The 21,605-nt window shown below is 34.9% G+C and overlaps 1 protein-coding gene across 3 annotated transcripts in view; it reads left to right on the top strand.

Moving 5' to 3' along the window:
* DACH1 (dachshund family transcription factor 1) overlaps window positions 1-21,605 on the top strand; it is a 366,347-nt gene that overhangs the window by 168,420 nt on the left and 176,322 nt on the right. For all 3 annotated transcript variants that reach the window (XM_005148107.4, XM_031048082.2, XM_031048083.2), the window contains exon 3: window positions 16,553-16,714. In XM_005148107.4, coding sequence (XP_005148164.1) covers window positions 16,553-16,714 — 162 coding nt within the window. The remainder of the gene's footprint in view (window positions 1-16,552; window positions 16,715-21,605) is intronic.

Below are 21,605 nucleotides of genomic sequence, written 5' to 3'. Positions count from 1 at the left end.
CTTCTGCTTTTAAAGAACTGATTTACAGTTTTTATTGCATTCACAATGCAAATTCCTCTTTGCTTCACGCTTCAGGTTTGAATATATGCTTTGTGCAATCCGATTTGATTACATTCCATGTTCTGGATCACCACTCATTTTGTAGCATACGTTCTCAAAAATGCTGTATCTTTTATTTATTTTAGTGACTGTAACAGTGCTACTGGACAAACGTAACCTTTTAAATGTTTTTATAGCAGTGTGATTTCAAGGCTACAGTCTGATTCCTATCTGGAGTAGAGATAATTTAAAATATGCAGAAGAGCACTTTCTCTGCATGAAAATAAAACCAGCATGTCCGACAGCCTGAAAAGCTAATGCCTGATTTTTTGTTAGACTTTGAGAAGTTAGGAAATATTTAGTTATATATAACTTTAAAGACATTACAAGGAATGCTATGTTCTTGAATGTTTTACAACATTTTGAGAATGTCCTCCTTCTACGAAGGGAAATGGACTGTTCTCTAATTGCCTTTAATGGTAGATCCTCCTATTGAAACACCTCCTCGCAGATGTAACGATGTAAGAGCGAGAGTCTTAAATAATTGATCAGATGGAGAAAGCTGTTTGTAAGATGGTTAAAAGACCGTTAAGCTTGACAACTGTAAGATAACAGAAAGACTACTAGAAGCCTCTTTTTAGGTGAGGTTGAGAAAATTAACACTTGTTTTTAGTTGCCCTAAAATAGTTACAGTCAATCACACTTGAAAAGCCTATTTTGCAAGTGTAAAAAAATAATACGTGCTTTTGTGTTGTTTTCCAAGAATTGATTTGTGTAATCCAGTTTCATTATTTTAACAGACTGAAATCAATAGAAGTATTATCATCATAGCTAATATATTCAGACATTATGACTCTATAGATCTTCTTGTATTACACAATATTATATTTAAATTCAAATGTTAAGTGTTTATTCTGACCCACTTACGGTCAAATGCCTAATGTCAGTGGCTTCTGAACTACAAATTCAAATACCTCTCTTCTGCTTTGGCTTTATATTAATTTGTATAGCTACAAAAGAATGTATGATGTAACTGAACATAAATATACAAGATAAATACTTATTATCAGAATTGGTTTATCTGGTAGAATTTTCTTTTTTAAATATAATTCAGTAGGAAATTCAGACATCCTCAGAACAGTTTTAAAACTACAAGGTTGATGAAAATAAAGTTTTGAGTATTGGTAAAAACATACTGATCTTCAGAAAATAGATGTTGGACATTTTATTATAGTATTTTCATTTTTGCCAATACTCATCTTATTTGATAAAGAATGCATAGGAAGACTGAAGGTGCAAATAACAGCAATAACAAAAATAAAGAAGCTACTGCTTCATATGCATAAGATAGGGGTGCAATCAGTACAAAAATTATAAAATAGGAATATCATATACTAAACCTCAAAATACATACTGTATTATTAATACTCCCCCCCACATTATAGATGCATAAATACATAGTACATAATTTTTAAAAATTAAAACAAGAAAACTTATAGACGTTATATTTACCAGATTAGGTACATACAAGATACTTCATTTTAGGAATCACAGTATTGCAGCTATAGTTCACCTCTCACTTACCCCAGGCATAACTGCTTGTATTTGCCAACTATGACCTGCAGAATTGTTATTTATTTCTTCTCTAGGGCTGTTGAGGATAGTGTGTACTATTCAATGATACTTATGTGGTCATGGTTCCAAAATGTGTCTACAGATGATATCCTGGAATCTAGAACTAATATATTGAATTTTTAATTGCTTCTTGTAGCAATAACTTAACAATTTGAAATAGAAATATTTCTATATTGAAAAAACCCCTGCTTTAAGGCAGTCCTAAGCCTTCCTAGAGTCTGTATTGGGCTACCAGTGAAGCTCTCAGGAAATTCGAAGCCACCTGCAATTTCAATGAAGCAGTAGTATTTCAAAGAATATATTCCTCAGGTGTTTTGCAGTACTTGACATGCTTAGAATAATTCAGTTGACCAAATCAAAATGCACAGTTTTGACTTAAGCTTAATTAGACACTTCCTATATTTGCTACATAATATCTATAAAGGTATTTTAGAGGAACAAAGCCCATGCTAGGGTTGACTGAATCAGTCTGGAAAAGACATCAGCAACTGAAAATATCGTTCATATAAAGCTTTAATGCATTAACTTCCGCTAAATGGACCTTTGCATAACAATTTTCCCCAGTGTTAATACTTCTCTGATTCAAATAAATACTAATTTTCTCCTTTTTATATGTGTACACTTAGTTTTGGATTAGAAGGAAACTGAAAATGTGTTTTTACAAAACATATTCTTAACTCAAAGTTAATGTAGAGTTAAAGATTGACGTATTTTCCTACTGTATCCTTGAAGAGGTAACTTGTAATGGTTCTCAAATATGCACCTGTTTTTTCCTTTCTGTAAAGGATGGAACAATTATTAGATAATCATATTGTTCCTCTCTTTTCAGGCCTTTTTTTTTTTTCTTAAATATCTGATGGCTTTATGGTACAATTAGATTAGAAGTATATTTTTTATTCCTTAATATCCTGTTTTTCAGAATGCAACTTCCTTTACAGTCAACAAAAAAATAACTAGTCACATTTTACAAACATGAGGTAAAATCATTATATTTCTCTTCGTGATAGTCAGTGATTTAGAAAGAGTACATTCCACATTTAACAAACTCATGTAGTAACAGATTTTTTTTTTTTATTTTTTTTAATAAATTCATGTGTAGTTTTCATGGAAGTAAGGTTTTTTGAAGAATCATCATAAATTGGGAAGTGTTATGATCTTTTTGGGAAAATTGCATAGCCATTGATCTTCCTCCCTGCTTCAAAATTTGAACTGACCATATACTAACCTGAATTTCAAATCAGCAACGAATCTTGTGTCTGTTAAGTTTATGATTTTAAGAAAAACACTCCAGCTACATAAAAATCCTGAATGTTTGTTTCCTATTCTTCATCAATGCCTCCTGGGCTCAGAAGTGCTGTGTGACCTTTCATGAGGCGCAGGGTACATTTGAAAGCAATGTTTCAGTTTCATAGTTCCTCTGTGGATTTTTTTTACCTGTGTACACTTTAGACTGAACTGCTTCTCTCACTTCATATGCACGTTTAGTTTGCATTTTGTGGATTTTGTTTGATGTTATAGATCTACAACCAGAGCTGATAACAATGTTAATATATGCTTGGCACTTTCTTTTTATTTTGATAGTTTTGTACAACTCTTGGCTGATTTATATTAATAATCCTTCTTTAAAGAAAGGAAGTAGCTCCATCTAATAGGGAGATAGAAATAAAATTGAAATGTAGATAGCATATCTGATAACTTCTGGTAATATCAGAATTAAAATTCAACAGCCTCTAATTTCTTCTTGTATTCATATTTTAACTAAAAGGGCAAACTACTTCAGAACTTGGTCAGCTATTTTGGTCAGATATTTTCTTTCAGCCTCTTTTCTGATTTTTCTTGCTACCAGCTAAGGATTTCTGTGGAAGGGATGCTTGGCATGTGTGGTTAAGCAGAGGTCTTGTAGGTGTGGGGTAATGATCTGTTTGGATTTATTTTACAACTGACTGAAGATAAATCATAAGAAAATGGCAGATGGGGGAATTGGACAGGCCATCAGCTGTCTAACCAAGTGGCTGACCTAGGGGCATCTCTAAAGCTGCCAAAATAACTGTTTATAGAATCTGTCAAAAAGCCAGATCCTACTTCTAGAAAAAAATACTTTCCGTAATTTTGTGTCTGGGCCTTTTGTATGAGCATATAAGATGCCAAAAAGAACATAAATTCATGGTGAATTATTTTGCAGTAATAGCATTCCACAGATATTACTGCTTCTGTTAACACTTGTGTGAAATACTTAGTGCTGGTGAAGGATGGATGTGGGGAGAGACAGCACAAAGATTGTAGCTTTGAACTGAAGTTTATTTTATTTTATTTTATTTTATTTTATTTTATGTGGTATCTTGACATAAAAACACTGGTTACAGTATCTTTTTGCTAAAAGGGTAAGATTAAGGTGAGCTGATGCTGAAATCAGATACAAACTATATTTTATCCTATTGATAAAGTTGGTATTTCAGTGAATCATAGACTGCTTTAAGTTGGAAGAGATCACTAAAGGTCATCTGGGCCATTCTCCCTGCTGGGGGCAAAGGACACCTTTCACTGGATCAGATTGCTCAAAGTCCCCTCCAACCTGACCTTGAACACTTGTCCCCAGTGATGGGGCATCCACAGCTTCTCTTGGGCAACCTGTTCCAGTGCCTCACGACCCTTGTAAAAACTCTTCCTTATACCCATTCTAAATTTACCCTCTTTCAGTTTTAAAACATTGCCCCTTGTCCTGTCACTACTGGCCTTGGTAAAAAGTGTCTCTCTCCATCTTTCTTATGAACCCCCTTTAGGTTCTTGAAGGCTGCTATGAGATCTCCACACAGCCTTCTCCAGGCGGAACAACCCCAACTCTCTCAGCCTTTCCTCCTAAGAGAGGTACTCCATCCATCTGATCATTTTTGTAGCCATCCTCTGGACCCACTCCAACAGGTCCATGTCTTTCTGTGTGGAGGACTCCAGAGCTGGACACAGTACTCCAGGTGGGGGTCCCATGAGAGTGGAGTTGAGAGGGCAGAATCACTGCCCTCATCCTACTGGCCATGCTTCATTTAATGCAGCCCAGGATACAGTTGATTTTCTGGTGTTCCTGTTAGTTTGGTATAGAAATGTCAACAAACTGTTCATTTAGGAGATTGGAAGTACGAATCCATCCAAAATTCCTGTGTCTCATCAACATTGTAAGAGGCAATCTTTTTTCCATGCACTGAAGCCATTTTGTAACTCACTTTGTATTTCATGCTCTTTCATATGAGGACTATCAATCACTTATGCTTGAATGGTAGCAGTTTCCAACGAAAGTAGAAAATTTCACTAAAGTTTTCCTGCCATGTCAGCTTTTTTTAAAAAACCCTTGAGAATGGAAAAAGCCTACTTGTAAGTATTTTTCTTCAAAAAACACGATCAGTTGAAACAATGCTATAGTGCCACTTTTGAAATATCTTTTCTGTAGCTGAGAAGGGCAGGATGTAAACACTAAGAGAGAAAAACATAGATACGAGTGTGTGTACACTTTCCAGATTTGATCATAATAATACACTGTGCATATAGGAATGTTGCTGTAAATGATACAGCATCTTTATTAAATACCGTTGCTGGAAGGACAGAATCATGTTGATTCATGTACCTTTATTAGTGAAATCTCACTGTATTCCTCCACCCATTGGTTAGCATGAAGCTTAGGTAAAATGCAGTTCTCTTGTGGCCTCTTATTACCACTGAAAATTGGTTTTGATAGATAGAGGCACTACTCTTTTTCAAGCTTGGCAAGGAAATACAGCATGTGGCTAATACAGCTAATTAAAGAAGAGAACAAACAAAGAGAATGATAGAAATGTCTCATAAATGTCTTGAGCCACTGGCAGCAAAGTTTTCCTTAATTTTATGGGCTGTGAATCATAGTATTACATCCACTTGTTCTGCATCCTTTGAAAAAGTTAATTCCTGTGTTTTCAAAACTGAGCATGTGGTTTAACACAGGATTAAGAATTGAGTTGTAAAGAAATTCAGCAATTCAGTGTAAGGAATTGCAACAAATCCAGTGATTTCTCCTCACTGCTTCTGAATTTTATGCATGCCAAAAAAAGTTTAGAGTTCTGCACATTAGCAGTTCACTTGGTGTATTTCGAAGGTAATATCTTCTTCACTTCACTTTGAGAAATGGCCACCTAGCTCTTTGGGCTGTGTAGTGACAAATGTTGATGATAATCAACACTTTATTGTTGCAATCTTCTTAGCTATCTGTGTGACTTCCAAAGTAACTTCAAGTCAACATTAGTATCAAATCACTAGAACAATGTTCTTATTTCTAAGATAAAGTATCAACAATGCTCTTATCCCATTTTTTCAAATATTTAATGCTGAAAACGTTAGTCTACAGTGTTGAAGTTTTATAGTGTTGAAGACTACTAATGTCTAGAAAATACCAAAGAACTACATATACAGTGTACGAGCTGTGCATATTTTTATTGGAAAATTTAAAAACATTGTCTGCACTGGAGCATTGATACTCTCATTGCTAAATATTGTGATTGCATCTCAGTTGGTTAAAGCTAGGTTATTCATGGCTGCGATAAAAAAAAAAAGGTGAGTTATTACCCAAATACTAATTAAGTTTTTGCCAGTTATTTCTGTAACTCACTTTGTGTGAAATGTGCAGTCCATCTTACCAGTCTGAATGTCATTTTAGTCTAAAACTTGGACTTTAGAAATGATAAGAAAGAAGGTCATAACCCAGAGGAATGAGAAATTATAAAACACATGTCCCATCTCAGGCGTGTGCAAATGTTGACAAGGTGGAGGAGAGTGATTTTCAGTAACAGATACATTCGTGAAAATCCTAATCTGTTGATAGCTTGTTCATTAATGGCTGAAGAAAAGACTAATTAAATTTTCTGCTGCAAATGCTAATCTGCTTCTCCCTACAAAATGGCATATCTGTGAAATAACTGTTTTCATCATATTTTGTCTATTGATTGACAAGATAAACTTGAGCATGGAAACATAAAATTTCTTTTACGGGGTATTATTAGCAATATAAATATAATGTCTCATTTACACATGATATCATGATGATTTCTTGGGTTTCTGCCAAAGACAATATTAGGAGCCCCTTATGCTTGCATGTTTGGTGAGCTTTAAATATTTGCCCATAATGAGGTAGACAGTGGTACCAGTCAGCTGTCAGTTACAAACATTATGCGTTTTGGAAGCATGTATGAAAACCTGAATTTACAAATGGCTGCGTGTTTTTTATTGTATAGGTTACAATTATATCAATATGATAGGAACTTTTTGAGTATCAGGCAATACAGGGGTACAAAAGCACTTAGAGAAGTTACTTTGTGATTGCACTGTGGGCTTGAGAGAACTCCCTTCACTTGGGGTGTTAATTCAGCAAGGCATTGAGTGCTGGGACAGAAGTGCCCATCATCCCACTGGCATGCCATAGTTTGTATTGGAAAGAGATGTGTGTTTTCCACTGAAAGAGGCCACCATAGTGTGATTTGTCTAGTGCCTTGAATGGCACTCAGCGTGCCCATAGGATTTAGTGTTACCTGGTGCAACAAGTAGAGCATGTAGGTGAGAGAGGGTTGTCAGTAAGAATTGACTGCCTTTTCATCTGAAAACAGGACTGCGCAGTGTTCTCTGTAAGTCATTATCACAGCTACTTTGTACAGTATCACAGTTCTGCATCACAGTACAATACTCTGCTATCACTGTGCTGTAATAGTACATTTAGCCCCATGCCTTGCCTCTGGCGCAGCATAATGCATAATGGATCTGACGAAACTTAAAAAAGAAAAGGGGAAAAAAAGGAGCAAAAAAAAAAAAAAGGAGCCCCAAAGCCACAGTACAGCTCTTGAAGTTGCAACACTTCAAATGAATAGAGATGGAGGAGGAGAGAGGACTCTCCCGACCCTTACAGGTGAATTCTTCACATTTTGAAACATGAAAATTCTCTTCCCCAGCTCTCTATGTTAGAACAGTGGTATATATGCCTTGAAATAACCAGTGGGTTTCTGGAATTTTTTCCAGTGTTTTATTGACTTCTGTCGTTATAATGCTTGGCCACCTGTTTTGCATACTGCAAATCAGAAGAATATTACAGAATTTTTCAGTATATATCATAATATAAAGGTTTCTATTTACTTTTGCAAGGTGGGAAACAGTATCTGCCTTAAAGCGAAATATAACACAACAGTCAGAATTGTTATTTAAAGAAATTTTTATTTATACATATAGTATATTCTTATGCTGTTAATAAATAATCCTAAGAAAACTTTATTTAAATTGTCTTGAGAGAGTAGTTTATATTTTAAAGGTTTACTGAAAATACATTAATGAGCAGCTGTGGTAATATTTCATCTTAGGGAGGGTAACTGTTCACAGCTAAAGCCCTACATTTCTTTCTTTCTCTCTGTATGAGTAGGATTAATGTTGGTTTCAGTTCTTGGGGAAGGCAGGAGACTGAAATAAGTTTGTTGCTGACTGTTCATGTGCACTGAAAGTCAGAATCTAATCTTGGTTTCTTTGGGAAGAAATGTTGCTTTGGGACCACATCCAAAATGGCCACAAAGGCTTTGATACCACATTGACTAAGTATCGGTGAGCTGTTTCTTCAGCGTGGGGACCCAGTACAGAGAACAGGTCCCTCTGTGGGCACATCCATCCCACCAGAAAGCTCAAGCCACTGTGATCTACTCTAAAATCTCATTTTGTTCTGAACTTGTTCTGATGCCACAAATATTTATACAGGTGAATAACTTAAATTTCACACACATGATTAAGCATTTAGGCTGTGGTGGGTCTGTTGGAAAGAATTTGGCAATTCTATTTGCAAGGCTGAGCTCAGAAGTTGTAGGGAGACACACTTCCATGGGGCCATCAGGCTTCCACAACAGTGTTTAGATACTGGTTTAATCAAAGAACTGTATGCCATTATCCCAGGATCTGTGTCAAGCTGTGGATTAGGTTTATAAAAAAACCTACAAAAGCTCCTGCTGGTTGAAAGATTATGAGTATTTAGCTACATTACTGCTGTTACAGGCATGAACACATCTTTCAGTGTTTTTGAATCGTAACAGTGTTACAATTAAATTAATTGTGTACGTCTAGTTATAAATTAGACTAAAGAGCTAAGTTTTTAATAAGTACTACTAATTTTCTCACTGGTTTTGACTGTAAAACTTAAATTCAAATACACTTCTCTAAACTGGACTGAAAGAATATGTCAATAAAAGATATTATATTCACTCAAATCAAATAATGTTAAATCAAGAAAATTAATGGAAATACCAGTAACTGCCAGTAACTGTCACTATGTTAAACTTTTTAATTTCTCATAACAGCTAGAATAATGTTGCAAGAATATGGATAATATTCACAAAAAGAAGAAAGGAAATCTTGTTTGCAAAAAGTGCAGGGAAGTTGTTCCCATAATAAGTCATTCTATTAAACAAGAGCCATTATTTCATCCTAGCAATGCAAATGTAAAACAGAAAGTCTGTTAGAAACCAAGCATCATTGTTAGCGTAATATATTGTTAGTATATATTTTCCCTTCCCACATACTTTTTTTGGGGGGGTTGGGAAATTGCATGCTATTCGGTTAAAGAGACTGTGGATCAAGACTCGACACTTCAGGAAAAGTATTTTTTTATACTGTTCAAAGCTGACCCCTGCTTTTAAAATGGCTTGATCTGCACTTTTTCATCTGTTTAGAGGCATACATTTTTGGTTAAGAAATTGAAGACAATCTCTTTGTCTTTCTCCAAAGCTGGGGAGGTTGAGATAAAAAAGAATGCCTGCTTTAAAAGTCACACATGGCTGTAATTTAAGATTTTTTTTACCTCATTGTCCATAACAGTTGAAAGAAACCTTCAATGAAAGTTTATTAACTAGGCCAATGCCTGAGGCAATAAAGGTTCATTTATTACCAGTTTCTTGGCTGTTTTTCTTCTTCTATTTTTCCGTTAAACTCATAGCGTAAGATAATACTTCACAAAATTAAACCTTTGACCTTCTGCGGAGTTAAGTCGCCTTTGATTAGATAAAGTAACAATTTATGGTCCAGCATGAGGTTGCACATGAAATGAATAATGCAACAGACTGAATGAGAACTGAGGATCTATTGCTTTTGAAAAGATGACTGTTGTTTAAGAAGGAATGTTCTCTCTTAATTGTATTGTAGTGATGCTGTATGCATTTCAGTAGGATTTTTAACTGTTGCTGAAAAGTACAATACAGCTAGGCAGTTATGCAGTCTACATTGTTTAATTCTGTCATAATTGCACCAAGCCAATAATAAAGTCACAGATTATAAACCCCTGTTAATCAGTAATATTTAGTACTTTCTTGTGTTATTTGAAATGCAGTTTATGATTTCACTTCTTACTCTTCAGTACAAAAGAATAAATAAAACACCAAAAAAAAAACCCACACAAAAAAAGTAAACCCATCAGTTCTGTAAATGGCAAATATTAATGATAAAATAATTATACTTGCACATTCTTTTTCAGCATTATTGAACCTTCCAGTAGTTCTCATTGAAAAAAATATAGTCTTAATGTTCAGTTTTGTCTACTTTTAACAAAACAGATCAAGAAGATGCTACTTCTTTCAAGGTCAATATTTTATTTCTGCAACTAACTGTGTTATTAATTGCAGAAACACATTGCAAGTAAAACAATTCTTAGATTTGAAGATTGCTGTGGAAGTTTAGCTCTTTTACTTGTTTATTTTAAATGAAATACCCAGACCTCAAAATTCATACTGCAATTTAGGGGTAGTTGCAGGAAAAAGGTCTGATTAGTCTGATGAACAACAGATGGTTTGAGCCTCACGTACACTGTTTTTCTCCCAATGTAAGACTGGCAATTTAATTTTTGTTGTACTAGTCTAAACCATATTACATGGGGCTAAATTTTTGTAAGTATTCCTTATTTAACAATATTTGAAGTGCCTTTAGTTATTTCACTTTTTTTTTTACATGACTCATTTAATAACAGGTCTTTTAATGATGTTACAAAGTTGTCTGGATGAGCACTTTGTGTTGAACCATGCAAATTGAGCAGGAAAATACAACTAGAATGGCCAGACAGGAATTTTCTTTATTATCCCAAAATAACAGGTAATGAACTTTTAAGGTATATCAATATCGTTGCATTGGATCAATCCAGGCAGCTTAATAGAAGTAAGACTTCTGGATAACTGTAAGATTCCAGACCTACATTATACATAAAGAATTCTACTAAGGAAACTTGGTATATTTTAGCAGAACATTACAGTGTAGTATGAAGTTCCCTTTTCTGCAGTCCAGTCTATGTAATCAGACCTCTGTCCTCCTGCAGATTGCTTTTGCCTTTTTGTTTTATGTATCACACTATATAAAACACGCATTAGATCAGAGACTAAGGTTAGGATCCTATTTCATTTGAAGTAACTGTGCAGCAGCATAGTAAGATACCAAAACCTTTTACCTCAACTGCTGAAACACATCAAACCCCTGCAATAGTCTTCAGTGATCAGGGTCAAGTCCTAGGAGGTAACCCTGCCTTTCTTTCTCAGGCAGAGTTTTCATATTTTAATAAGAATTTCGCCTAAGAAAGAACCTTAATACAGAATTTGGAATTAAGAAAAGACATGAATTATTTTCAAGTCAGTATCATTGAAATAAAGTATAAGAAAAAAGATTAGGCATTAATTTCCAACAATGAAAGGAGTTCTCTTAGAATTTAGGTGAGATTTGGACCTCCTCCCATTCAATGAATAAAGCATTTTTGCAGAATGAGCTTTCCAGCAAATAAGTGAAATAAAATGTAGCAGGTGTATTTTGGTTTTCAACCTGATCTATAATGGCAGAGGTAAGTTACCTTGAAAATGTTCTCAAAGTCCTAAGGAAAGAAGTTGTGAAATATGTATATATATTACTGTATTTTTTAATGTGTCGATAAGTATGTATGTATGGTGTATATAAAGGAAACAAATAGTTATATCGAGGAAGTTCTTCATTGTTTATTGGAGTAACTATGAGGAACTAAAATTACCATTAGGTATAGTTATGTGAAGGAAAAGGGAAGTAAGTTCAATTACTTAATTTTATAGAGTCCCAGCCCAAGTTTAGGCATGTAATTCCAAAATGTGTATTTTGAGACATATTTGAGGCTGAAAAAGTTACACTCATAGGTCTTTTTTTTCCTTCAACAATAGGGCGTGGAAGCTGCTTTTGACATCGAAAAGTTTTAAGAGCTCTCTCTTAAGGCAGGGAATGATATTTGTTGAAAGGCAGAAACCCTGGATGTGATTTAGTGCTGACCAGTAGTAATTCATACACATTTTTAATATCTGTCATGATATATGACATCTCTTTCAGTTGTTTTAAAACAGAATTATTTTTCTGAAGATGCTATGGTATTTTTGTCATGGCTTTCCATTTCATTCACTCATTTTTCAGCATTAGAGACCACACATACAGGTCATACTTCTGGTCTCATTCTCACCCACGAAATTCTGACTTCAGTAGAGTTGTATGGGTGTAAATTAGACTAGAACTTGGCAGCAGAAAGCTTATGATTATATCTGGCAGAGGCAGCAGGCTGCAACTTTATTAACATAATTAACAGCTACAAACACACCCAACAGGCCAAAGTAATCTGGTGACAGAAGAGAGAAGGTCTTTGTAGGAAAGGAGCATTCACGCTTTCTTTTGGTGTTCTGCTTCTTGTTCCTGAATTCCTACTAAGGCTTGGAGAGCTTTCAATTGAGCTGTAATTCAAATTCATATGGTTCCTACAAGACACCTTGAACAGACTTCTGCTGATGAGTCTATAGGAACTGTCAGCAATACGGAGATTACTTCAGAAGCGTGATGGTTGAATTGAACTTTACTTTCTGATGTTTTGCTTTTTGAATTAAATTGTTGGACAAGATTAATTGCACACAGTAAGAGTTTTAAATAGATAGCTTTATAAAGCATTAAAGTTCTGAGTATGACACATGGGAAAAAAGCTGTAAGGTTTAAATGAATAAATGTATTTAATGCATAAAATGTCTAGGCTAATTTTTTAATTCCTTCACTAACATATTTTATTGAAAAAAACGTACTTTATTCATCCATCTTAGTTATACTGCTGTGGTTGTGGTAATTTAATATTCCTGCTCTTTGCTAATCTGGTTCAACAGAAGTAAACAATAGGTTTCATAAATTAAAAATACGCTCTTCAGAACATGCTTCTGAAGATAAAAAACAAGGCTGTAAACATTTATGACTGAAACAGACTAGATTGTTCAAATACTGCCATGATGTATCATGTATATCAATATGGCACTGATATCAGTTAGAATGCAAACAAGGTTTTAAATGATGTGCCCCTTCATTTCAGCTGGAGAATCCGCTTTACACCATCTGCCTATCAGATGGTTAGGAACCAGGACTGCGTATTAATGCCACATGTTCGATTTTCTTTCCTCTTGTAATGGTTAGATTCATATTGCTAATAGCTGTGCATGAGCACTGTCGATGAAATTTGTGTGACGATGGAGTGATGAGATATTTATAAAGCTGCCTGTCTCACTGCATAATCAGCAGGAAGAATGCCAGACATAAACAACTTATCAATTTCAGAATATTAATGACAACTACCCGTTGAATTTAATCCATTGAATATTTTGGCCTGGATACTTTTAACTGTTCAAATAAACAGTTTGTAAAAATTAAAAATATCTAAGCATCTGTTTGGTATGATCCTTATTTCTTTTATTTCAGTTGGCTTTATAGGTGACTTCTGGTTATCTCATATTTGAAGATAAGATTTCTGTACTTTAGAAAAGCATGCACCTCAGAAATTTCTCGCCTACTTGTTTTTAAGAGTAAAGTGACGTTAAATAATGTTTAGGTGAAAAATCCTTTTTTTAACAACAATTAAAAAAAAACCAAGTATTTACCCAACTTTAAAGTTTAGTCTTTTAAAATATGCATATAGATATGTAACAGCTTATTAACATCTTGTTTTTAGCATATATTTGGCTGCCTTTGCTAGTCACATCAGTGAGATGGATCAGGCCCTATGCTAAATAGAAAGTTTTATCTTTTATGTACCATACCACAGTATAGTGAGTGCACCAGTGATTATAATGCTCTAGTAACTGGCTCAGGATCTTCCTTGCCACTTGCTTTGCTATATTGTGAGAGTCAAGTGATAAGAGAAGAGCAAAACAGAAGCTGTGCTCTGTGTTGGAATTGCTGTGAGGACTGATGTTAAACGATAATTCTGAGGATTGTTCCTTACTCACATTTCCCCCCCCCCCCCCCACCGGTGCTTATATGAGGCACGCATTTTAGATTTGTATATTTTAAATTAATTTCTGTATAGCAGAGTAATCATCTCAATCACTTAATGTGGTTGCAGGAGAGAAGGAATTAAATTAGTAGTTTAATTTCTGCTTTTTTAAATTATCATTTATTATCACAAGCATTATCTTATGAAAATCATAATACAGAACTAAACAATCTGGATTTTAATTTTGCATTCCTTATCCAAAGGTTATGGTTTCCTTTAGAGAGAAGCATTATGGCCTACTTTGGTTTGGCGCAAATTTTGTAGCAAGAGAGTTTGTATTTCAGCAGTTCTGCAACCGTGTCATTACCCCAGTGAGACATAGTTACAAGGCAGACTCATGAGTCCTATGTCCAGTGTCTGTTTAATATGGTATTTACTTTAGTATTTGAAAGTGCTTAAAAATGCTGGTGTAGAAGTCAAGTCACAACCAAAAATTAGAGTTGTGTTCATTGGTTATATTGTGTTTGAATATTCCTCTGAAGGATTGTTCCTTAAAGATGCTGGTTTTAGCTTGTCAGTGATGGATATTCAAAAAGGAAGTATAGGTTATTGTATTGCTTAATGAGCACAGGATGCAAACCAAAGTTCAGAGGTGCACCATCCCTTTTTCTGTGGCCTAATTTAGGGGCTGTAACCAAATTTGTATAATGTATAGCTTCATATCCTTCCTCTAAAGTAAAAATATCATTGGAAGCAATCCATGTTATTGTCAATACCTTTTTAAGACCAGAACATGCACAATTTATAATAGTAGCAGAAGCTAAAATAAAATTAAGCCCTTGTATTTTTCCACCTTCTGATTTGATTTTTGGCTTTTGGTACATCTTCTTCTACCTGATATAGCAGTTTTCTAAATAATATTGATCTGCCTATGCAGCATGTAATTATCACATACTTGGTAATTCTCATTGCAGTTGGAGGCGTTAGAAGTCAGCCTGTGAAGAGGGTTGGGAGGCTTGAGCTGTTTGCTAATCTTTATGCGATCATGCAAAGTAATAAGGGAAAGCAACCCACAATGTATTCAAAGGCATCTCTTATGCCACCTCACTGCTTTCCTGATACCCACCTTCTGCATTCTCCCCACTGGATTTTGCCTTCTGTCCCTCCCCATCACTAGCTGAAAACATGGCCAGAGTGAACTAATTTTCCATTTCAGGGGTCAAAGGAGACAACAAGAGGCCCTTGGCAGCAATGATGCTACTAATATTTGCCTCAGCAACCTGGGATTATTTGCTTATTTGGTCTTTCCTGCTAAGTTGCACCCCTCCTATGCTGGACAGCAGCCTTGGCCCCCTAGAATAGTAAATTGTGGAGTTAATTCCTCTTGAGATCCATAAGACACTTCACACCTCTCCAAATAGCTGAAAATCAGACAGCAGGCACCTTTAAACTAATTACTGAGGTTTTTTTCAATCCTTCTCCATGGTCTGGCCAAGAATCTTGATTCAGAGTGACTGAGGGTCTGTTCTCCTCTTGTGGCATCACAGGCTGAGGTTGCATAATTGCATAAAATTTACTTGTTATAATGCCTTCTCTTTCATTCTGACATTTAATTCTCTTTAGTTCCCACCTCTATCCCCTGAATAATCATGTGAAATAGGGAGCTGTTGTGAAGTTTTGGGAGTGATTTCTGTCTGCCACCATCCAGGCTGGGGCAAAGGAACCCAGGACAGTTTGAGGACCACATAAGAATTATTTTGCCTCAGGCAAAAACTTATACTGTGACTTTGATTAAAGGCTGTATCTAATGTTGAGTTCTGAAGACTGGACCATTTGTCTAATTGCTTTTGACAAGAAAAATGTTCTCATTTCTGTAGAACATTCTTGTAAATTGCTGAATGACAAAAATTTGGTTTGGTTGTAAGAGCACTTGGATTGCCTGAAGGTGGTTTTGGGATTGGGATTAAATGGGTTTAGTAATTCCTCTTCTCACTGATAAATACCTTAATGCCTTGAAGTTTGGGGAAAGCAAAAAAAGTATTTGCCAGTGTTCTGCATTACTAACATTTCTTCAAAAAAATGTTTCCTAAAATGACCACATCTCCTTACTGTTATGTGTGAAATGAGAAAGAAATGTCATCTGTTCCTTATAAATAGAAACTGTAAACTTGTTTTTTTTTCTGTTTTCTTTAGCATGTCAAACATTTGAGATCTAAAGGTTTGGTGGTGTTTTTTTTCCTTTTCCCTAAATATGTTTATGTACATGTTCACCTATTCATAGCCAAACACTGAAGACACCATTTCGAAACAGCATTAGATTTCTGAGAGCATGTGTAGCTGCAGTTAGTTATGATTGCATTATGACTGCAGTTACTGGATACCAATTTAAGATCTAGTTGGAGATATAGGAGAAACTAAATATCTAAATATGATGTGAAAAAATTTGCTTGAAAAAACTAATAGCTTTTAAATCTAACAAGAGGAATAATATTCTGCAATGTTCTCTGTTCATTCTATAGGAAGCATGAAGGAAGAATTAACAGTATTAGTCCTTACAATAATGAAGAATCATAGAATAATTTATATTAAATTTTTTTTCATTCTTATTTGCAGGCTTGACAGCAGCAGCAGCAGCAGCAGCAGCTGCCACCAATGCTGCCATAGCAGAAGCAATGAAAGTGAAAAAAATTAAACTGGAAGCTATGTCCAACTATCATGCAAATAATAACCAGCATGGAGCAGACTCTGAAAATGGAGATCTGAATTCAAGTGTTGGTAAGTTTCAGACACACACAGCATTATTATATTACTTGTCCGTAATGCTCTGGTATTTTATTAAAATGGTCATCCGTCTGAACTTCCTTCTGAAATCCTTGATTTGGTATAGAAACTTGCATATTTGTTCACTTTTTCTTGCTGTTTTTAGTTTTATTTTGTATCTGACCTTTACACCAGTGTTCAACATTTCTGTTACTATTACAAAAACATTCTTTGCTTTGCAGGTTACTTTTGCAGAGTCCAGTTAATATTTTCCGTGAAAGAAAGTGGTTTGATTGCTTAGAGTTCATTTTTCAAAGTACAGGTGGGGTGACAGATGATGGTGTCAAAGTGAAATTTAACAATGTCTCCTGCTCAGTGTGCTGGGTATCGACTTTAGGTAATTCAGAACACAAGCTTGAAAGCAAAATATTTCATACTTTTGTGTGCCCTGTGACAAAAGGAAAACATACATACACAATATAAATTATTGCCATGCTCTGCAGTTCCTATCGTATTTTTTTTAATAAACACATTCTTAAAATGTAGTTAACAGGTTTTTCCATTTCTTAAGCAGCCATCAGCAACTCTTGTTCTTTCACAAACAGAATTGTTTCAGTATACTTTACTTATTTGTTTAGACAATTTGTTTTCCTAAAGTATACTTCAAAGCTAGAATAACTTTTTGTTGTTGATGATTAAATCTTTAATCATCTGTGTGTGTCTGCTGTAAAATGTTTTGTTATGCCATTTCATTGTATTGGCTCCTTTTATCATGTTGAGACAGTATTAACTCAGCAACAGAAATTCAATGACAAACAGGCACGTTCAGAAGACTGCAGGCAAGATCAGTATATATTGGAATAAAATGACTTAAGATAGGTGTTTTTTTTTTGTTTCTATTTCTGTTCTTTTGTTTATTTTTTGCTTTTTCATCTCATAAATATATTTGAAATGGGTCTTAGAGTTATGTACTAGCCTTAACATAAATAAATGTGTATGTGAACAATGTTTCTGTGCAGTTCAGTAGGTAAGGGTAGGCTATTATTTAGAAATTGTGTGAATTGCAGTTCAAAGAACTGGTTTACCTAGGCACACCATTTTAAACAACGACAATATGTATGCATTACTGCATTAAAGAGAGGGACAGATTTCTTTTCTTTTAAAGAAAGGCTTGAAACAAAGTCTTGATGGTAAAGAAAATAGTCTTAAATGAGTGTGTAGGCACACAGATAGCACCAACACATTCAGTCACTAGAATATTAGTGGAAGAATTTTTCCCTAGGAGAGAACACAGGGTTGAGAGGAGGTGCCTGAAATCTGGGAGAAGAGACAGGTACAAATGAATTGGAAGGGTCATGTGGCCCCTAAGGTGCAGGAAGAAAAGTGAAGTAGTAAGAAAGAGTGAAAACTGTAAGTGCAGACTGGGAGGATAAAGTGGATAGAAGCTAGTTTAGGTGTGAATTTCAGATTTTGATAAATGAATCATGAAATACAATGTTCAAATATCGGATTATGGAATTGTTATTCTGCTTGGAAGGAAGTTCCAGTGAGAAACACTTTTACATCCATGGAAATGGAAAAGTTAACAGATAATCAACATCTAAACCACATGAAGTATTTTGTAGGAGAGTGGATGGAGTATCTGGAATAAAAAAGAAAAAAGAATATTTTAGAATCATTACTTATGATGTAATTTAGATAACTGATCTGCTCTTACACAGCTTAATAGTTTTTCCTGTTTTAGATTCTAGCTATTTTGGTAAGGCAGAGTTAGCGAAGCAACATTATTTACCGCCATTGTCAAAATTTCCTCTCAGCCTCCTATCTTACTTGTTAACTTAATTTCACAATTTAACTGAATGAAGAATTGAGTTCATTATGTTCAGAAAAAAATGGCTCTTCTGAGTAGAGTGAAAAGTATCCCAGTTGTCTCCATTCTGCAAGGAATGGGTCTTGAAATACATTGTGCTTTTCTGTGCAGTCTGGAGCCATACTCCTCCTATGGAGGTTTTCTCAAAAACAGTTTGCATTTGTTTCTTTTGTAGTGAGCCTTATCTAGCGTCCAGTGTGAGTTATGCTTATGGAATCAGTGAAGTGATTCTTACTGCTGCTAATGCCAGGGAATTATTAGTTTAAGAGTTAAGTATTTATTAGTTGTATTTTGTACTGGAATGGGTTGCCCAAGGAAGTTGTGAATGCTCCCCCCGGTGATGTTCACAGCCGGGTTGGACAGAGCCTTTGGTGACATGGTTTAGTGTGAGGTGTCCCTGCCCATGGTAGGGGGGTTGGAACTAGATGACCTTAAGGTCCTTTCCAACCTTAACCATTCTCTGATTCTGTGATTCTATGATCTTGACAAGAACTTGTATTTCAAATGTGTTGCTCTGTAGTAAGTGTGTGTTGTTACCCCCACCCCATTTTTTCTGCATTTTTTCTTTTCTAATAAATACTATCAAGTCCATATCCTGGTAGTGCTTTAAATTATGGCTTGTTAGGCATGAATTTGAAACATTATGTTACTGAGTGTTGACAGGAGGAAGAAATAAAAGAAAGTAACCTGATTTTGGTTTGTATTTTAAATTGTGTTATGTGCCTGACTATCCTGAAAGGGAACACAAAACTTAACCAACCAGGCTAAAAGCTTAACTCAGACATCTTAGCCCACATGTAACAGACATTATAGTATATTAGTGTACATTTATTGATCATACCCTGTTCTTAGGCTGTTGCAGCGCCTATGTAAAAGAAGATAAATAAAATATGGGCTCTTGAGTTGAACTGTCAGGTTTGCTTCTGAATTATCTTGCTTTTTAGCTTTAATCAGATGTTTAATGTTAATTGTAGAATTTATTTTTGTAGATGAACATTGTTTAATTATACAGAATACTCCACATATTTAATAATTTGGTCCTTCGAAGCAGTGGCCAGAAGGTTAGTGTTAAGGGACTTAAAGGAAGCCAATGTTACTAATAAGTAATTATTTTACATCCCTCAGTTTTGCTGATAACCTTGAGCTTGCATCGTCCTACCAGAATTATCATTTTAGAAGGGGTAAAAAAAGGAAAGAAAAAAAAAAGGAAAGAGAAATTACAGGGGAATCAGAGTGAGGTATTAGCACACTGAGTAAAATATATGGCTGCAACGCCTTTCTTCCCCATCCACAATCAATTGGATTCTTTTAGTTTAATATTTACTTGCTAAGATGAGATGCTAGTCTGCATGGTGATAAACAGTCTGCTACTGGCATCTGAAGGTGACCTGTCAGTTCATATGGACAAATCTCCTGCTTACTGAAATGTACAAAATAAATCATTAAAGCAGGCAGGTGCTCATTCCCAGATTTAAATCACCATAGATTTATGATTTGAATTAATGCTTCATTTGGTCATAGAAATAGATGCTGAGACAAATGATATGCAGTGGTTGGGGCTTCCATACTGTAGCCATCCTAATATTGATTACTGAGATGTCTTTGCAATCTCTTGTTTATATCAAGTACTGTCTTGTGACAGCTTGGCTGATATGAGCTACATTGCAGATAAGAAGAAAAAATGTCCTGGGTTCTTTTTAGTGGCAATTCTACATACAACATACAGGATAGATAAATTACTGTGGTTTTGTTTAAAAAATGAATTCTGTGTGGCAGCAACCAAAGAAAAAAATAAATAAAAAATTATGCTCTGTGGTTTGTTTTGGGTTTTTTTGTGTGTGTGTTTGTTTGTTTTACTTTAATTGCACAGTAAAAAGAGAGTGACAAGGCCAAACATTAAATTTCATTGTAGAGGTTCTGCTCTTTGTTATAGTAGCATCTTAGGATATTATTAGAATTAGTTGTATTTTTACCTTCTAATATTTCAAAGCAATGGAAAGATAGAGCAGTTATTTCTTTGCTGCTTAAGTACGTATTGCCCTGATATCAAACTTCATTAACCTGCAACAGCTAAAGATAGAAGTCTTTGAAAATAAATATATTTAAAGCTCCTTCTGTGAGCTAGGTTTTGCTATCTATAACTTGGTAGGAAGTGAAGAACAGCCCATATACTTTTGCTTCCCGAACATTTTATATAATGAAAAGACTATGCATACACTTTAGGGAATACTCAAAGGATTTGTAAAGACCTTTGCCACTTACTAAAATCTGACTCATAAAACTTGTAAACAACTATCAACAATAGTAAATTACTTGCTTAGTAGGAAATGAGTTCATATCTATTCAAAATGTGATTTCAAAACAGATGTCCCAAGAAAATGTCATTGTTTAAACTACATTCATAAAAAAAAAAAAGCGCTATTATTTCTTTAAGGAAGTGAAGCAATCTTGAAGACTTTGGTGTTCTCGGTTTCTAAACACAGTTAGGAAATACAAGGCAACATTTTACACTTGGCGAGCATGTTAATCCATAAACAACCACAAAATGTGTTGAAAATTAAGGGGTTTTCTTGGTGTGTTAAATTTCCTATTCATCTGCATTACTTTGCAATATTTAAAATTGTGAGACAAATGCAAGGTTTCCTGTGATCTGTTCTTCAAATGTAGCAGTTGCTTGTATATTATTATTATTGTTTTTTAATCCAGAATCAGAGATAAAATTATTTAGGTGAAATTATTTTTCTCCAGTGACCTTGCCCAATAATAGAACAGTACAAAATGCAGTCATTTCCTTTTTCTAAACACACGTGTCTATTTTGAAGGAAAGAATTACTTTTATGGTTTCAGGAAAAAGTCTTGGAGACCTTGAAAAAGCAAATAAAAGGAAACAGAGAATGCAGGCCACTGAGCACAGCTCTGCAGTTGCACATCTGATTCTCTGCCTTGGCAATGTTAATGAACCTCAAATCCTCCCTATAATTAGATGAGGGAATTGCTTATATTTTCAAACAGATGATGCTGCTATAATGAAACGAT

This window comes from Melopsittacus undulatus, chromosome 2 (genome assembly GCF_012275295.1).
Source record: "Melopsittacus undulatus isolate bMelUnd1 chromosome 2, bMelUnd1.mat.Z, whole genome shotgun sequence".
In the NCBI taxonomy this organism is placed as follows: domain Eukaryota; kingdom Metazoa; phylum Chordata; class Aves; order Psittaciformes; family Psittaculidae; genus Melopsittacus; species Melopsittacus undulatus.
Note: the sequence above shows the minus strand (reverse complement) of the source record. Positions and strands in the feature narration are given on the sequence as shown.